The sequence below is a fragment of the Pyxicephalus adspersus genome, chromosome 1 (genome assembly GCF_032062135.1).
Source record: "Pyxicephalus adspersus chromosome 1, UCB_Pads_2.0, whole genome shotgun sequence".
Classification (NCBI taxonomy): Eukaryota; Metazoa; Chordata; class Amphibia; order Anura; family Pyxicephalidae; genus Pyxicephalus; species Pyxicephalus adspersus.
This window is the reverse complement of record NC_092858.1, coordinates 24,938,195-24,957,435: the sequence shown is the minus strand read 5'-3', so window position 1 is coordinate 24,957,435 and position 19,241 is coordinate 24,938,195. Positions and strand designations below refer to the sequence as shown.

The window sequence follows — 19,241 nt, the reverse complement described above, 5'->3', positions numbered from 1 at the left end:
TACAGTTGATATAAAATATTTTACTACAGTATTTGGTTCAGAATCTTTTTTTTCTAGATTTTCCTCCTTTAAAATTGGGTGCGTCTTATATTCCGTCTTATACGGAGCGTCTTCCGAGCGTCTTATACGGCGAAAAATACGGTATTTATATATTATTATTAATATTATTATTATTAATAATAATAATATTAAACAAGATTTATATAGCACCAACATATTACGAAGCACTTTACATTAAATCCAGTAAATCTCAACTAGACCTGGGCATGCTGACTTTTGGCATTTTGACTTTAACATGGGGCATTTTAACATTGTCATTGTCAGGTGCCTCATCTTTGTAATAATAAAGAGCTGTGTTCTACAGTAATAAGATTCAGTTTTTCTATATGTGTCTCCTTGGTGGAACTGCTGTCACTGGGGTAAAGGTCAGGGAAAATCCCAAAATGAAGTTGTCTCCAGAACAGGAATATAGGGGAATTCTTCCAATGGATTACAAAGACAATTGGTATTTCCCTTAATTTAAAATCAATTTCTTTTCACTCCAAACGACAGGAATTAAAGGGAAATGTAACCACTCCCTACTCTAATAAAAACTATGAATAACAAAAAAGAAACCTATACTTTTTAGGTTCATCACCCAAGAATATCTAAGGTTTTGTTTTCATATTGCTTGTAATTGAAGATATGTGGGAAGGATATAACTGTGTGCTGCACTGTACATAACTGTCAGTTACCATCAGGCTAAGGTGGATCAGCTATTAATATTATAATTTAATATGTGTATCAATTAAAATGGAAACCTGTAAAACCGTGTAACAAAGTGTCAGTGGGAAGGAGGTGGAGGCTGGGTGTCTGTTTGATTCAGTAAAATGAAGAGGTATGGATGGGGCAAAATTTGCTTAATTATGAGAGAATGATGAATTATGAATTATGACAGAATGATGAATGCATAGCAATGAATGCATTACAATAGCTAGTTCTTAAAAAAGGAAATAATGAGCAACATGCTGATAAACAGACCTGTACAAAACACAAAATGACACCATTGCTTGCAGGTATAATAGGAATAATTGGGAACAAAGGAAGTCCTAATAATAAGCACACTGACAGTAAACACAATCCACGTACAACACTGCCCCCTTCTGATCTTTTCATAGAATTGCAAATACATTACAAATCAAGCAATAACATGAAAATAAGAGCTGACCTACACAGCAAACTGCATTAAAGCATTAAATGTATTTGTCTGACCTTAGTATGCTTTTAACTGCATGCAATTAATTCCATACCATCCTACCAGTACCACTAATCTTTGTCATTATTAGACTAAATATACCCAGGCAGACAAATATGCCAAACCATTGTTAATATCAGATAAAATAGTAATTTTTCTTGCTGCAAAAAAGCTATTTGTTGATAGAAAGCAGAGCATGCTGCACCATCCTTTTCAAGACTATATTAATTTTCTCCATATTGCTATGAATTTAGTATAACTTGGCACACTGTAAATCTCCAAAGCTATGCAATTGTCACATTTTATTTAAAAAAAATATGTACAGAGCATTAAGAGTGAAATCAGAAGTATTTTATTAGCCACTAACTATCTGTTACTCCCTACATAGTGCTACCTATATAATCTTCTTCATCGGCATTTCTTCTAATGATCTGCATCATTCTCCAGAAAGTGCAGCCTTGGCAGAATAAATGCACAATTACTGATATACAAATATAGACTGTGAAAAGTCAGCTACTTTCTATATATTCATCTCTAACACCTACCAGTAGTTGATGATTTACATAGTATGGGGTGATAAATGAGATGCCTGGCTGTCATAGGAAGGTGTCTGTGATGTGCAGGCTGCAAATCATAACCAGAATTCACCTTCTTTGTACTGTACAGAAGAAAGAAGACAGCACATAATAAGATAACATGGCTTCTAGAGCCAGGCTGGGGTAATAGTTGTATTTGGTTCCTGTGTATATTCGTATTTATATAGCGTATGTGTACAGTGTACCTAACCCTACACAACAATTTTGGTATATGTATAGACTTTTCTTCAGGGTCCAGCAAGACAGGTATGATTTGGCACACGGTGGACAATACCCAGCACTGTGTTCACTCACCTCTCTTTAATTATTTTGGTATATCATATAATACAGCAAAGAGTCTACTGTAACATTGTGTGATATATGATTTTGCTTATATATGAGAGTGAGCAATACCTGCCAGAAAGCTGAATGTGCATTGTACTTTGTGCTTAAATCACTGAATTTTGTATATTGTGCTGTGTATATCCTGTACATATCAGACTGTAAAATCTTTTCAAAATGTACATAAGTGTAAACATATATCATGGCCATAGAAATATTTATATACTCCTATTATTATTATTGTTATTATTAAACAGGATTTATATACCACCAACATATTACGCAGCGCTGTACATTAAATACTCCTAAATACCAGTAAATGACCCTAAATACCTCACTGACCTCTGTAGCTGCAGGCATTGTGTAACAATGTATCCAATCATTCTCCTACCCTGTTTACCCGATTATAAGGCACTGTCTTATATTTTTTGAAATGCCAAAATATGCCCTAGGTCTTATTTTCAGGGGATGTCTTATTTTTCCATGAAGAATCATTATCCCCTTCTGATCACTGACTTACTTTTTTTTTGCTTCTACGGCCCGGTAACAGACTCCGTTAGGGCAGGGATCAGCAGCTTGCTTGTCCTTCCTGGTGCGGAGTCGCGGGGGCGCGTGTGCGGGCTTGTTGTTACTTTCAGTTTCGCTCTGCACTGCAGCCAGCATCGAGGAGTCACACAGTATCAGGTATCGGAGGATGTCTTATTAGCGGGGGGTGCCTTATTGTAATTATTTGAGCAAACGGGGGGTGGCTTATTTGATGGGGATGCCTTATCATTGGGGAAACACGGTAGCATTTCAGTTCAATCCTACCTCCAATTCCTGAGCTCTTGCTTTGTGCCTGCAGATTAGAAAGCTGGAAGGCTGCTGAGTCCTTGCTGGGAATACAGGGTTAACTGTACTGCTAGAAGGACTTCTGTGACTTTACTGTAAGAATTTAGGAATGAATTGCTCCACAGTGCCTGCAACTACAAATCAATTGTTTTATTCCATTGATTTGTATCCATATACATATATAGTGATCAGGCAGTGCAAATTTGTGATTAGACAGGACCAGGGGTGTAATTGTAAAAAAAGAAGAGGGCGCACGGTAATAGTGTAGGCTATCAATTGCGAGAGCGCAGGCAGAGCCTATACGGGGGTCCCAAAATAATTGAGGGCACACTGTGCCCAAACATGCCCGCCCCAGTACACCCCTGGACAGGATAGGGACAAGCAATATGCCTTATGCAAGAAAACATTTTTACATGCCTGATCTTTGTCATCTTTTGAAAACAAAAAATGTGCAAAGGCAGCTCTGCATAGAATGTGGGATATCTGGTGCATCTTGCCATTCCCCGGGGGTAGCTAGGACTGAATGTTACCTCATCCCAGTCAATTAAGGTGGCTGAAGATTGAAACTAGGAAGGGAAGTGGAAAGAAGATGGAGGCATCCACAATGGAACAGGGACAGGTGAATGTATACAAAAATGTAATTAGGCAGGTAAGGTCATTTTATTGCAGAAGGAACATCATAAATACATATATGTTTGCAGGTAAAACAACTTCAATAAATGTATTCAGTCTGTATATTTAGCTGTTTGTCTGGAATTTAGGAATCTGGAATGAACACAAGATTGATATCAGAGACTTTCATATGTCTTGTACATGTTATAATTGATAATCAGACACATTACATGGCACGTGTAAGAACGCAGCCCCTGCACCACTCAATGCCCCCCTTTGCCGTTCCTAATTATTTATCTACTCATAGAAAAACACACAAAATACTTTGAATGCCATCATAAATCTACATTTCACATGCTACTGAGCTGAAGTTTTCAACTAGACTCTATTATTAGATCTTAGTATTAACAAACCACTGACAGATGTGATGAACAAGTTCCCCAAATTGTTTTCCGAATGTTATCCCCTTATCCTTGTGATGATCTGGCATCTCCTAAAAAATAGCAGTCTATTCTTATCAAGCCCCATTTGCTATGCATGATGTGGTGTCTCTCTATCATGTCTCATATAGACAGATAATAGAGATCAAGTCACCAATCAATATGTATCCATCAGACTGTCAGCTACTAAGTGCTTCCATTTTTTATATTTATATATCATGTCCTTTAATGAGCGATGCTTGTTATTGCAATGCTTAGTTCTACAGTTCTGGTAAAAAAAAAAAAAAATGAGTCAAGCGATAGGAAAATGTCTGAGACAAGTGGCCACATATTCCTGGAAACCAAACTTAATTGATTGTAATCTAAACAGAGTTCCATTTAGCGTAGAGGCTGCTACTTATGGGCACCCAGCCCAGGTCCTCTGCTCAGTCAAGCTGTAACTGAGCTGTTTGACTGGGAGTTAAGAAGAGCCATGATCCCTCCGGGAATGTCCAACAGGCTGTAACAAACCCAAACCATCCTCATACAGATAAACATTACCAGCACTCCGGTTATGCAGAAGAGAAGCCACTGAGTTCTTACACTCAGAACATCTCTGTCACTTCCAGCTTTATACAAGTGCCAAAGGTCCCTACATATTTCATTTCTAGTACCAGCGTGTGAGACAACTGTCTGGATTGCTTATAAATTGTTGTGTAATCTGAAAATATTCACAAATAATGACTTTTCTATGTAAACCATCTGCTATAAACTACTTTTGAGTGAAGAAGAACTTAAGTCAAAAAAAGGACAATGGGCCTAGTTTATTAAAGCTCTCTAAGGCTGGAGGGGATACACTTTCATTAGTGAAGCTGGGTGATCCAGCAAACCTGGAAGGGATTTCTTCAAAGTAATTTGCTTTTTGCTAGCAAATGTTTTGAATCCTGGAACAGATCCATTGCAGATTTTCTGGATCACCCAGCTTTACTGATGAAAGTGTGTCTTCTCCAGCCTTGGAGAGCTTTAATAAATCAGGCCCAGTGTCCATGGGTTTTTGCTTGTTCTTGAGCTGATTTTCTTTACCAAAATAAGTATTGTGAATTCAGAAGCAGCTCAAAGCAAACTGAAGCAGCTCATTTAGCTTGAAGCATCACTTTGAGCAAATCCATGGCAAAGCAAACCAGCTCAGAAACCGATGATATTCTGAAAGCATACTGCGTTTGACTGGCTTCTAAGCCTGATGCCCATTTAGAAAAACCCTGTCCAGTAGTCAAGGGACAACTAAGTCAATACAATACCAATTAACTCACTGTATATCAGACATTCTAAACCTGGGTTCTGTGGACAACTAGGGTTTCTCCAGAAGTTGCCAAGGGTTCCATGAGCTGTTTCTGATCAACCTCCAAATACCTGCACAATTCAGTCAGTTGCCTGAAATGTTTTTAGCTTTCTGTAAAGATGACATGCTGACCACTAATGTAAGTAGGACATTCTTCCCACTGTACACACATGTAAAAAACATTGTTCCCACTGAACATTGATAATATGGACTCCATTGATCAATTATGGTAGGGGTTCCCCAACACCTACAATTTATTTTAAAGGTTCCTTAGGTAAAATGGTCGAGAAAGGCAACATAGTCTCAGATCATGTGGATTTTGTTTACTAGAAGGTAAAAGTTGTTTGCAAATCATTTCCTAATTAAAAAGAAAATACAAAAACCCTACACAGCATAGACATACAGGCAATGGTTTTATGGAAGATCCTTATTTCTAGATATTGAGATATTTAAAGTTAATTTACTTTAAAATGCATGCAAAAATGTAAGGCTTTCAAATCCCATATATTAGTCCACTTATGGACGTGAGGAATACTATGTGTTGTTGGTAAGCCCAGTAAGCTTGGGGCCATTTCAGGCTTGCAGTTGACCCCAACATTCTACTGCAGACTCATCCAAACTCCCAACTAAAAAGGAGCAGGCGGGAAACATTTTGTGCACATGTTTGCATGGTGGTGGGTTGCAGACAAGTTGCTTCTAGCTGCACAGGTTGCTTTTCCATCTCTGGAGGAAAAACAGCATGTCAACTGGATTTAATTTCACTCAACCATACGACAAAACAGAACTCTGTGGTTGACAAATTAGTACTAAAAGTGGCAGCTGGGAATGGTAATGGCACAGTTTTCAACCCAAAGTCTGTAAGGGGCCTTACCTACCGGAGGCTGTACACAGTGCTATGTGCACCTTGCACTCAAAGTCTTGACCCTTCTGCTGGAGGGGGCTTTGAATTCTAATGCACTGGCACTGAAGCTAAATACTTTCAGAGTTATTAATCTGGAACCACTATGTGGTTGACTTTTACTGAGCAACCTGATTTTACCAGCACATAACAGGATTCTAAAACATCCTACTTTGGTAAATGGAGGCAATGAAAGATAAAAGACAATGCTTTGGTGCTAGATGTTCTAAAGGTGCTAAATGTGTGCCTCTTTACATCTATGTACTGACTGGTTCTCTTTAATTGGTATTTTTATCAAACAGGAAAAAACTTCACCATACAATAACAGATATCACACACAGTTGTGAATAATCGGAAGCCATACTGAAAAATTAATCAGTTTTATTCCTATGAGCCATGCAGAATTCAATAACCGGTGATAATCCACACAGATAGACTTGCTAATAATTAAGGCAACTAAAGCATAAAGAGAGAGGTTGTGTACCATAGGTCTCACTAGAACTCTGCTGTAATTATTTTTAAAATTTACCCTGATGTTCCTCACAAAAATAAACATAATAAAATCCAAATGTGATTGAGCCCAATTAAGTCTTCAATGCACAAACAATTAAAAGACTGTACAATTCTTTGAGTAGGAACTTCCTAAAGCAGCAATTTCTGCAACTGCAGGGGTTAAAACAAATGTCAGCCTGCACTTCTTTATAAAAGGTTTCCATTCATTGATGTTTCTAGGGGGTCCTTGTCTGAACAGCTCTCTTCACATCATGGCACATCTTCTCATGTTTTGAGACTGGCACTCTCCTGACCATTGAAGAATGAGTTTGTTTTATTTGTTTATACCATTCTGTTTCAGATTTACTTCTTTGTTTCTGGGTATTGCCTAACTTCTGTGTAAATATATAAAGAGCCAGATCCTCTTACTAATTTTGCATCACATTTTCTCATTAATGAGTTTTTCTTCTTTGTCCTGTTCTGTAGACACAAAAGTGAGGTTGAATCCTTCTATACCGAGGGAATAAACATATTAGACAGCCGTTACCAGATCAGGCGTCACTGTTGAAAGATTTCCCTTCTATTTCTGTAACATTTTACGCATCCCATTACTTTCTGTTTTGGTCTCAATGGTCACCAGGACAAATTGGGAAGTTCAATATCTCCAGGTGAGAACAGAAAACAAAAAACAGGCTTTATATCTAGATAATATGGACTTTGATATTAAATATATATATTGATAAGAGAGAAACCAGGTCATAATAATATGTCTACATAATTAAATGTTATATGTTACCAAAAAAGCCTTTTTCTTCATACTTCCTTTATTTGACCTGGTTTCTCTCTTATCAGGGTACCATGTTGACTAACAATGCAAAGAATATTCTTTCCTGATTAAAAGGGGCATTCTTTCTATCTTCCTCCAATTATTCATTTTATCAGGGGTTCCTGAGACCTGAAATTTATTTTATGGGCTTCTCTAGAGTAAAAAAGGAAGACTGGCTTTACAAGAGTGTGGAAACTGATAAACCTGGAAGGGAAAGAGGGTGAAAGTAAAAAATGGATCTAGCAAGGTGTACAGAAGGAAAAATGAACTAACAGAGCTGGGCTTCAGTCTTGGTTTTAAAGAAAGTTCAGTTGGAATTCTGAGGATTTCCTCTATAGGATTCCCATAAAAGCCTGTTCCAGGTTTGTGTGAGTACATGTGTGGATTGTTTTTCATCCAAATATGGATTGAAACCAATTTTTTATGGGATATGGAACGTATAAACCCCACCTCAGTCTCACCTCATTGACTAAAATACCTGAATCCAACTATTTTCTCGCAAAGATGTCACTACCCGAGAAGATGACAAACTTTTTCCACCGAGAGCCTTGAGAAATAACGTGTGCTGTTTAAGTTAGGCTGTTTTTATTATTATGAGTTAGTTGAAGATCAGATCATAATAATCATATAATGAGCCATCTATGCAGAAATTCAGACGATTCCAAAGATTGCATTAACTTTATCTGAATGTGCTTTAACCAATGCCAGCCAATCACATTCACTTTTTGCTAACACGATGTATTAAAAAAAAAAACTGTTCTGCTGATGGTAAATAAAGTTATCATTATTCTGGACCATTCCCCACCATACATATGTACAAATCAAACTGAAACCCAGATCAAAGGGAAACTAAGTGAAGTCCTTAAGTCTGGCCAAACTGCAATTCATTTGATTTTTAGATTTGCTACTTAAAGCACTGATTCAGTCAAAAATAAAAAATGAATAGCCCATTAAAAGATTATAAAAAATGAATAAAGGACACAGTATTACCCTCAAATCCTGAGCTGTTCCCACAGTACACAAGATATCCTTAGTTCTCTGAGATGAAAGTAAACCATCATTATTTATGTATTTTTCTTGGAGCCCGGGCTGTCATTGGACAGTAAAGGAGAAGCGGCACAGCAGTGTGCTCATCCTTCTGTCCCTTAGCTTTCTCCTTCTACCAGCATGCTCCTTGTCAGGACTAGAATTGATTGGCTACTTTTACTGATTTCTTCCCTCCCAGTTTACAGGAGGACAGCAAGAGGTTAGTACTCAGTGAAATTCAGGTACATATACATAAATGGAACAATAATGAATACAGAAATACATTAGTTAGTTTTAAATGAGCACTGATTGTAATTATCAGTCATCTGGACTAGAGACCTGTCTCTTTTTTTAAACTTACTGGTAGGTCCGGACAGCACAAAGAATGACTGGGTAGAATTACCAGAAGCAGAATCTGGACCATTGTAATTCAATCTCAGCTGCACTAAATCTCTGCTTATAACTGAAACTAATATATTTGATAATCACTTTTTGTATCTGCATTTGGTTGCAGTTTAATTTTTTGAAGCTTTAGGCAGCATCACAGGGCAATCTACTGCTTAAGCCACTTCCACAGACTTCCAATCTCTAAAAAATGCTTGCAAACACCTTTTTAAAAGAAAGCACCTTTTCTTTTTCTGTAAAGTGAATCTTCAATTTTTGTTTGTTAGAAAGACAATTTTTTCAGGTCACTTATATAAATAGCAAGATTTGTAGCAACCCATATATAGCAGACCCTTATCTGCCTCTGGTACAAGTGCATGGTATAATTACATGATCAGTACCAGCGTATTAATAAAGCTGGACGTACACGGGTCCATTTTATCCTTGGGAAATCCATCCATTGCTTTATAAAAAATCTACCAAAAATCAATTCTCTTATGTTCATTTCAATCAACCAAATGGATCGAAATCAAGTGAAGAATGGAAAGAACTGTCATCAATCAGGTTGGAAAGTTTCCATCGATAATAAAAGTTTCTGATGGGTTTCTGACATCTCCCCATCAATTTCTGTTCAATTAGATGTTGGGCCATGCTAATCAAGTGAAAATATAGTGATTGATTTCTATTATGATCAAATACAAAGAATTGATATTTAAGGAGCGACTGTACATTGATTGCAGAACAGCACAATCAATTGATTATTCCATATCCAGCAAATCGATTGAATTGAAACTTTTTAATTGATTAAATTAAAGTTGACTCCTCAGTAGCTACCTTAAGATACAATGTGACCCCTCCCCCCTGCCCAGCACCACCAGACCTCTTCAGTCTCACCTTACAAATGTACCACTGTTACAAATCACCTTACAATAGGAACATCATTTAGTGCAATACATTGCTGAGGATGCCCATACCAGCCTCATGCGTTGTGGATAGAGAAAGAATCCAATTACAAAATCCAATCAATAAAATATACTGGTGTTATGGCAGTTACAGGGGCAGATTTCTAGTGTTGTGGTTGTCTCTAAACCCCCTTAGCTTGGAAAGTGTTCTCATTCAGGTGTATGAACAACTGATCACCCATTATGGAAGTTCCCTCCCAAGTTCCTTGGGTTCCTCCAGAGATTGCTAGGGTCTCCTTGAGCAATGAGGTATGTGGACCTGCCAGGTCAGTTACCTCTGACACCAATGACCTTTTTGGCTATCTGTATGGTGTCATTCTTCCCACTGGTCAGCATTGTAAGGAATTCTTCCTACTGACCACCATACTAATATACTGTGAGCTGTGGATATAGTAATTATAGTAGTGGTTCTCTAAAGACCTGAAAGCTATTTTTAGAGTTCCTATACGTTTAAAAGTTAAAGAAACACTGCATTAGACACTGCGTGTACCACATCAGCACCCCCTGAAAACTTCAACACAATCACACTTTTTGAGGACATTTCAACTGATTTCATTAATGTCAATAATAATAAAAGCGATTGGCGGTTCCCCTACCATTTCCAAATTGTAAAAGCTTGAGAAATGCTGGTGGGGTTACTGCTTCCTCATACCGGTCAACTGCTGCCTTGGGTAAGACACTACAAACAACTTCTTCCTATGACAGCCCAATGCAGAATGAATGGGAGCATCAGTGAGCAGTACAGTAAAGCTTACTGAAAACCCGCTATTAAATCTGCAGACGATGCAATGTGCTGTGAGTGACCAAGCTGCATGGTGCCAGGAGTTGTGCATGATATCCCAATTCAGAGGCAGGTCTGAACCTAGACTAAGGTCAACTTCATAACAGCTCCAAATTGCCAATTCCACACACTAGGCGTCCAGGAGTGGTCAATAGCAAATTTGACTGGTAATTAGTTAAAGATGCTGGAAGACAATCAGTGCCAGACCACCATGACATGCTGCATTAAGCACAACCAAATGCTTATACACCGAGGGATTTCAACTGCTCCAATTCATTTCAGTGATCTCCATGGCTTTGGGATGGTTGGCAGCAATAAATCCAAGAGGTCCCACTGTCAAAACCACCCATCTGAACTGAGCCAAACCACAATAATGACCCGGGGGGACAGAAGCAGCTTCTACAGGTTAAAGGCCAGTGCAGTGTATAGCCTGAACACCTACCGCACACCTACCGCACACCTACCGCACACCTACTGCACACCTACCTGCTCTGATGGTGGACCACAATGCACCACCTGCTAACACAATCCGGAGTCATACAAAAGAAAAACATAAGTTTCCACTTGGCTCAGTTTAAATGATAAACAATTTTAGGAAACTATTCCAACCAATCAGAGAACTGCTAATACTTCACAGGGAACACCAACACAAAAGTTAGGATTCACCCTCAATTAATGTTGATGCAAGAATATTCACCAACGATAATCAGAACAACCCCAGGGATACAAAGCAAACATTTTAAATATAATCTCATGTTAAAGAAATAGACATAAGACATGATCTGTGCACACAAATCTTACAGCACTGCGGTCCTGGGTTCATCGCCCATCAAACACATCACCTGCATGGTTGCAACAGTTTCCAACAAACCGGTCCATAAATCTGACATTGGATACATTATTAGTGGAAGAGCCTACGATCCCTCCTGCTGCTCCTCTATGCACCCTGCAGTCAATGCATTACATGTGACAACACGCATTACTGTACATGTTACATGTATTGGGGCATGCCATGTCCTGTGCATTATAGCACACAAAGCACAACATATCCAAGCATTCATGTCTGGTGGGAAGGAGCCATGAAAGGAGAAATAAACCATGGCACATGTTATAAAAACACAAACTAATAATAAATAGGTAGCAATGTGAAATAAATAATAATAATAAATAGGTAGCAATGTGAAATAAATAATAATAATAAATAGGTAGCAATATGAAATAATAATATTAATAATAATAAATAGGTAGCAATGTGAAATAAATAATAATAATAAATAGGTAGCAATATGAAATAAATAATAATGAGCCATACCCGGGGGGGATAACTTCCATGACATAGAATGGGATGATGCTGCCCCATACAATCATACCATGGACATGTACCGTATGTGATGAGCCGTTCTATGGGCTGGAATTGCAGCATTTCCCCCCGGTGACCGCAGTGACCTTCCCCGTCCCGGTCCCCGTGCCCTTCCCCGCAGACACCGCACACAGAGGAGTCATTAGCCCGCATTGTCACTGACCTGCCAGGCGCTTCTCCCGGATGTTCTTCCATAGCAGGTCCCAGGCTTTGCTGGTGGAGTCCTTCAGCTGCTCGCTCAGAGACCTCCTGAGGAGGAATTTACCGGACCGTCTGCTCGTCATTGTAAATCCCTCAGCAGCATCCCGCCGGTGCTTCCTCCCCTCAGGCTGCTGCAGCGGAGAGTCCGGGGAGAAGGAGGAGGAGTGAGACTCGGGACCCGCCAGCCTCAGCACTGCCCCAGTGTGCACACCGTGCGGGGACCGGGCATGTGTACTGACATATAGGACTGCCCTCCCCGGTCCCCGGAGACCTCTCTGTCTTCTGTGTGTGCCCCCTGTGTCCTCTCTGTGCCCCCTGTACCCCTGTGTCCCCTCTGTACCCCTGTGTCCTCTCTGTGCCCCCTGTACCCCTGTGTCCCCTCTGTGCCCCCTGTACCCCTTTGTCCTCTCTGTGCCCCCTGTACCCCTGTGTCCCCTGTAACCCTGTGTCCCCTCTGTGCCCCCTGTACCCCTGTGTCCCCTCTGTGCCCCCTGTGTCCCCTCTGTACCCCTGTGTCCTCTGTACCCCTGTGTCCTCTCTGTGCCCCCTCTGTACCCCTGTGTCCTCTCTGTGCCCCCTGTACCCGTGTCCCCTGTAACCCTGTGTCCCCACTGTACCCCTGTGTCCCCTCTGTGCCCCCTCTGTACCCCTGTGTCCCCTCTGTGCCCCCTGTACCCCTGTGTCCTCTCTGTGCCCCCTGTACCCCTGTGTCCTTTCTGTACCCCTGTGTTCCCGCGACCTCTCTGTTATCTGTGCCCCCTGTGTCTTCTGTGATCCCCTGTGCCCTCTGTACCCTGTGACCCCCTATGTTATGTACACCCTCTACCCCCCCAGACCCCCTTGCTACCTGTATGTCTGAGTCTTCTGTGCACCCTGTGCCCCTGTGTTTCCTGTATCCTTGTGTCCAGCGTGCCCCCTTACCCCCTACGCTTCCTGTATTCCCAGTGTCTCCTGTACCCTCTGTGATTTCTGTGTCCCCTGTACCACCTGAGACTCTTGTGTACCCTGTCTCCTCTATTTGTCTCCTCTATCCCCTTTACCCCTGTGTCCCCTGCACCCCCTGTGCCCTTTATTTAGCAGCAGCCTTCCTCAGCCCCTACATGTACCATTGTGCACTGGGAGCCCCCATGCTCCCTCATGTACCTTGCAGCTTTTATTGACTTATTCTATCTCTGCACACCTCACACACAGGTTAGCCGGGTATTAGCATCCTGTAACTCCTTCATGTCTGCACAGAATGCTCAATATAAAGGCCAGGAATTAAAAGACCAACACTGGTGAGCTGTGTCAGACAGAGCAATGGCCTATCCTGGACTGAGTGTTACATTTCTGATTCACCATTACTGCACCGCATGGTACTGCTTGTGTGTCAAGCATTAGTGTTCTGTGGTGCCATTTATTCTGAATGGCATCCCTATGTACCCCATCAATCAACCTGCAGTACCTACAGTTCCATTCATTGCAGTGATAAATTACTTCGGCATGCACACCTTTTTGTGCACTATCATGCAATAGGAGGCCCAATCATGCGTCTCCAACACATACCACTGCGTAGTACAATGTACAACTGTGCAGCAGCACTAACACGGTTTGCTGTATGTACAAACAATCAGATCCTCCTATCTTATGTCCATACCATCTTTATATCAGTGATGCAATCTATTTCAGCATTAAATTACCAAATGCGGACTGTTTTTTTTCCATATCTATAATGGTCACTGACTATCTTTGTTTCTCTGTGTAGCCAGTTCCATTTGTGTAATTCATGCTAAGACCGCTTTACCCAGAACACCAAGACTATGCTTTCTGATACTACATTACTTCTAGGGTGAGCCTAATCCTGCTTCGTCACACATCTGCCCCTTGCAACAGTACATGAGGCCACTACGGAATTGCATGCAATGCGGTTAATTCATCTGCATTTGTCATTTCTGCACTAAAGCAAACTCCCCATCATCTGAACATGAATGTTTACAATCGCAAAAAAAAAAGTTGCAAATTATTATTACTAATATTATTGAACAGGATTTATATAGCACCAACATATTACGCAGCCCTGTACATTAAATAGGGGTTGCAAATGACAGACAGACACAGGAGGAGGAGAGGATCCTGCCCAGAAAAAAAAGAATGTGAAATTAAACCTTTTTTTTATATAACTGGACATATTGATTACCTTATTGTTTTATTAATAATACCTGCCCAGTTTTTTACTTGTCAGCAAATAGTGACACAAAATCTGAAACAGCTCACAGAAGCACAGATGTCTGGAAAGAATTTCCTATTAGTCTGTATTGTAAACAGAACTTCATTTTATTGCAGCACACGCTTAGTACAAGGCATTCCTCCAGAGGTCCCGTGCGTCACTCCAGCCAAGGTGAAACATGGCATAAATATGTATTGAATTATTGGTTGAGGATCCGCTGGTACGTTTGTCTCAGCTGCTTCCAACATTGAATATGTAATATTGAAAAAATCATACTTTTCCCTCATCCCCCTTTATAACCATTTTAGTGGGGAGGGAAAGCCACTACCAGAGTAAATGTTATTTTTTTAGTACCAAAGTTTATCTTTAAAGGAGTTTCCCAACAAAAAAAGTAAACCTGTGAATGATAAACATAAACCTGCATGCTGGCAGAATATCTAATACATTTTTATAATCATAACTAACACTTTGGGATCCCTTTCACACTATGTGTTGCATCAATGTGCAACTGAGATTTCTGTACAAACCATCTAATTTCATTCAAGGCAAACCAAAAGAAAAGGTGTGTAAAATCATACAGTTTGTTGTTCTTACAAAGCAGCCACAGCCTGGGTAGTAAAACCTGTTCCCTGCCGGCATGCTGCGGAGGACCCCTACCACTTGTGTGGAAGCAATGATCTCTCAGCCGCAGGAAAGACCTAGAACAGTCTGCATTGTTCAGCTTCTGTGCAGCCTGCAGAGAGATTAGGATGCTGGAAGTGCTGTCTGTCCAGCAAGATAGTGAAGCAATTCACACCTACAATTATGGACAAAAACATTGGCACCCTTGCATTTATAATAATTACATATATAATTATAAAAAATAATATAATTACAAATGCTTTGGTATTGTCATGTTTATTCCAAGAGTTGAGGAGTACTGAAGTGGCCAGCAATGAGTCAAGATCTAAATCTTATAGAGTACATGTGGAGAGAGCTAAAAACAGCAGTTGGGAGAATGAACCCTTCAAATCTCAGAGACCTGGAGCAGTTGGCACAGGAAGAGTGGCCCTAGTGGAGTAAAAGACTCATTAATTGTTACAGAAAGCAATTAACATCAAATATTTCTTGCAATGAATGTGCTACTAAGTATTAGGTTGAGAGTGCAAATCATTTTGTCCAGTCCATTTTTGATGTTTTGTGTGGAATGTCTCAGATTTTTTTTCTCTGCTTTTTTTGTGTTCTTCAAGTTCCAACAAAAGCATGAGGAAATAGCTGAAAGAGGAGCATGAGGAACTGATTGGAAGAGGAGCATGAGGAGATGGCTGGAAGAGGAGCATGAGGAGATGGCTGGAAGAGGAGCATGAGGAGATGCCTGGAAAAGGAGCACGAGGAAATGGTTGCAAAAGAAACAAGAGGAAATATTTGAAAAAGAAGCATGAGGAAATAGGTAAAAGAGGAGCATGAGAAAATGGTTAGAAGAGGGGCATGAGCAAATGAGTAGAAGATGAACATGAGCAAATGATTGGAAGAGGAACATGAGCAAATGATTGGAAGAGGAACATGAGCAAATGAGTAGAAGATGAACATGAGAAAATGATTGGAAGAGGAACATGAGCAAAGGATTGGAAGAGGAACATGAACATATGGTTAAAAGAGGAGCATGAGGAAATGATTTCCCCTCATTGTCTCAGCGTGATAACATTTCCACAGCCTAGGTGGTCACTGAACTGAAACATAAAGATGTATTTTTCATGCTAACAGAGATTTTTGAAAAATGAAACGGTATCTACAAAAATTTGTAATTCACTTTAAATGTGAACTTTTATGACAATGACACCATAAATACTTTACATTACTAAATACAACTTATCCTTAATATAGAACTCACATGAACAAAGGATGTTATGGAAAAATCTTTACATTCATGTGCTAGATTTACAGCGTATTGACAAATATCTTATATTTTGTAGATATTATGATCTTCTGTCACGGTATACAGCTGTAACCGTTCCATTTCATTACCGCTGGCCATGGTATTTACAATTCTTGGAATTCTGGAGCTTCTCATAAAACTCCAAGTATGATGTGCCACATATGCGAACACATGTATGTGAACTGTGAAGGAAGAACACACAACGATTCAACCGCTGGAAAAAAGAAACTTGGGCTGTAAACTTGCAGATGTTTCATTTTCTGAGCTATTTTTAGACCTACAAATAACCAAACATGCTGGCTATAAAAATATATGAATAAAACAATATGGGACAGGTACTGAGAATCTCACTGAATTATGTGATTATATTTGACATTCCTGTGTGCTAATGCCGCCACACAGGAACAAGTGCCTGGTGTATTTTTAACACAGGCCGAGGTCTGGGAATTGCTTTGTGTAACTTTCTCCTGCAGTCACATAAACCTTGCTCACATCTGGAAAGCTGGAATATGTGCCTTAAAGAAAAACTTAATTTTTACTAGAGAAAAAAAATGAAAGTTCCCATATGTGTTCATACACGTCATTTAAGTATGTAACTTTATTTTACTTTATTAGTGATTTGACATGTGCACATATGAATTCTAAAGATTCTTACAATAAATGTGTTTTATTGCTTTTATATACTTAATTTATTATGCACAGCTTTATCTGATCACATTTTATCATTTTACTTTCTAACTTTAATAACACTAGTGTCTAAATTATCAGTGTTTGAAGTGGAAAAAATATTGGGCAAACAGGATATTATTTTCATCAGTGCCCAAATGACAGAATGGCAGGGGTACAAGAGCTGGCATGCTCTGTTTTTGGCACCCCCACTTTATATTTGCCCAGAGCCCCCTGTTGTATAAAACTGTCCCAAAGCCATGTCTGTGGATTGCTGGTGGTATGGAAGTTTCCAGGAATTCTTTATGATTAAATTATATTTGTTAAACAGAATATCAAACCACAACCAGTCTACTCTCAGAGGATACTTCCCATCAAAAAATCAATCCATCTGCTATATCCTGTACTTGGAGGTCAGAACAAATGGACTACGGCAGAGCCAGATTTATTTTTAACTTAATAAGTATCACACTGGGCCAAGAACTGATGCTGTGGCTGAGTTTATATTATTACCTTTACACAATACATGACAGCATATAGACAATGCCTGAACAACTCTGCAAAAATGGCAGCTTGGGGATATTTCATGTTACATCAATTAAAATAATAATAATATTATATACTAGTACAAGAATAAAAGGAATTATTTGATTTTTAATTACTTTTGGTTTTCTCTGCAAGTCAGATTGGAAGGAGTGGAGAAATTTCAAACAAGCTCAGCTTAAAACCCACAGAATGGTTATAGAATGCAGAGAGGTCAGCATAATATGTCAAAGGACTGGTCCCCAAGATAAATTAATTGGGTTTGGGATAGCATGGTCTATTGGCTTTTATATATATATATATATATATATATATATATATAATATACCATGAGTTAAAGCATCATGATGTGAACAAGACCTAAAAGAGATCGACAAGTTCTCCTGTTGAAGATGGTGATAATATTAGTTGTTCATGTTATAGCTCATGTTATAGCATTGAAGGATGTTTCGCAGCCTTCCAAGCTCCTTTATCAGTTTACATAAGCAGAATGTAAAGCTTTGAAAAATCTTCAACATTACAAGAACAAGTCCATGTGAATGTGAATAACTACTACTAGATATAGAGTGGCATGGATAAATAGGAACCTTCACAGATAGAAATAAGTACCAAAGTAAGTCCTAACTTTTCTCTGCCATTCTGCTTACTTGTTCTAGGTCAGTATCTCATGCAACAATAATATTACAGCCAAGCATCTACCATTTCAGAAGGCCTTAATTTCTACATTGATAGGTTTATTCTAAATACTAATATTACAAGAAGAATCACCATACTGCCGGAGATTGCTGTCACATTGCCGAACACCCATGTTTTCTCTCACTATTGTAATCTTTATATGGCTAGACTGCATTTTGTTCTCTATATTTTCTTGCATTACCAAGTAAAGTCATCAAAAGTTAAATTAACAACTAATAACAAGTGGTCAGGTTTTGTCTTGACCAGAGGAAACAGATCCAAGAATTAAGCCTTCTTTGAAAGTTTGGATCTAGAATACAAGTGAGGCTCAAAGTCAGTGAAGCCTGCCTGTGTTTAGTCTACAAGCAAAACTCCAACAAGTTCTTACGTCAAACTTTAGCATCACTGGCATTATTGCACTGGAGAACTATTAGCTTCTCTTTATCTTTGTTTTTATAAAGCGCATCACCAACTGTTTAGCCTTTTCTTGTATATGAATGAAAAGTTTCAGAATACCCTTTGTGACCCTAACACAAATGTACTAACAGGTGCAAACCTTTTAAATCCCAGCACCGGGCTCTAGAGTATGGAAACCTGATTTTTAGATAATAATAAAAGTTATTAATTTAGATAAAAATAAAAAGGTAATATTTATATCCTAATATATAGACTTTGTTTTTGTGTTTCAATTTAATTTGATTTCAACATAGGTTAAAAACAATCTTGCTTAAAGTCTAAAGCAGTTTTAGATCATTTTAATTTCTGTTAATGCCAAACTACACAAGCAAGGACAGATTATGGTGAATTGTTTTTTTATTCTGCCATTTAGGGTTTACTGAGACAAAATCACAATATGAATATTTGCTAGGGTTGCAAATTCATTCCAGAAGGTGAACGTCTTTCTTCAAAAACAGGTAACGGAGGGGGGCATTGGACCTCATACAAACCTTCTTC

The 19,241-nt window shown here is 39.1% G+C and overlaps 1 protein-coding gene across 1 annotated transcript in view; it reads right to left on the bottom strand.

The window, feature by feature from the left end:
* STARD13 (StAR related lipid transfer domain containing 13) overlaps positions 1–12,397 on the bottom strand; it is a 117,567-nt gene extending 105,170 nt beyond the window's left edge. Inside the window, exon 1 of the mRNA XM_072404252.1 lies at positions 12,245–12,397. Within this exon, the coding sequence (XP_072260353.1) occupies positions 12,245–12,365 (121 nt within the window). The 5' untranslated portion in view covers positions 12,366–12,397. The remainder of the gene's footprint in view (positions 1–12,244) is intronic.
* Positions 12,398–19,241: the final 6,844 nt, after the last annotated feature.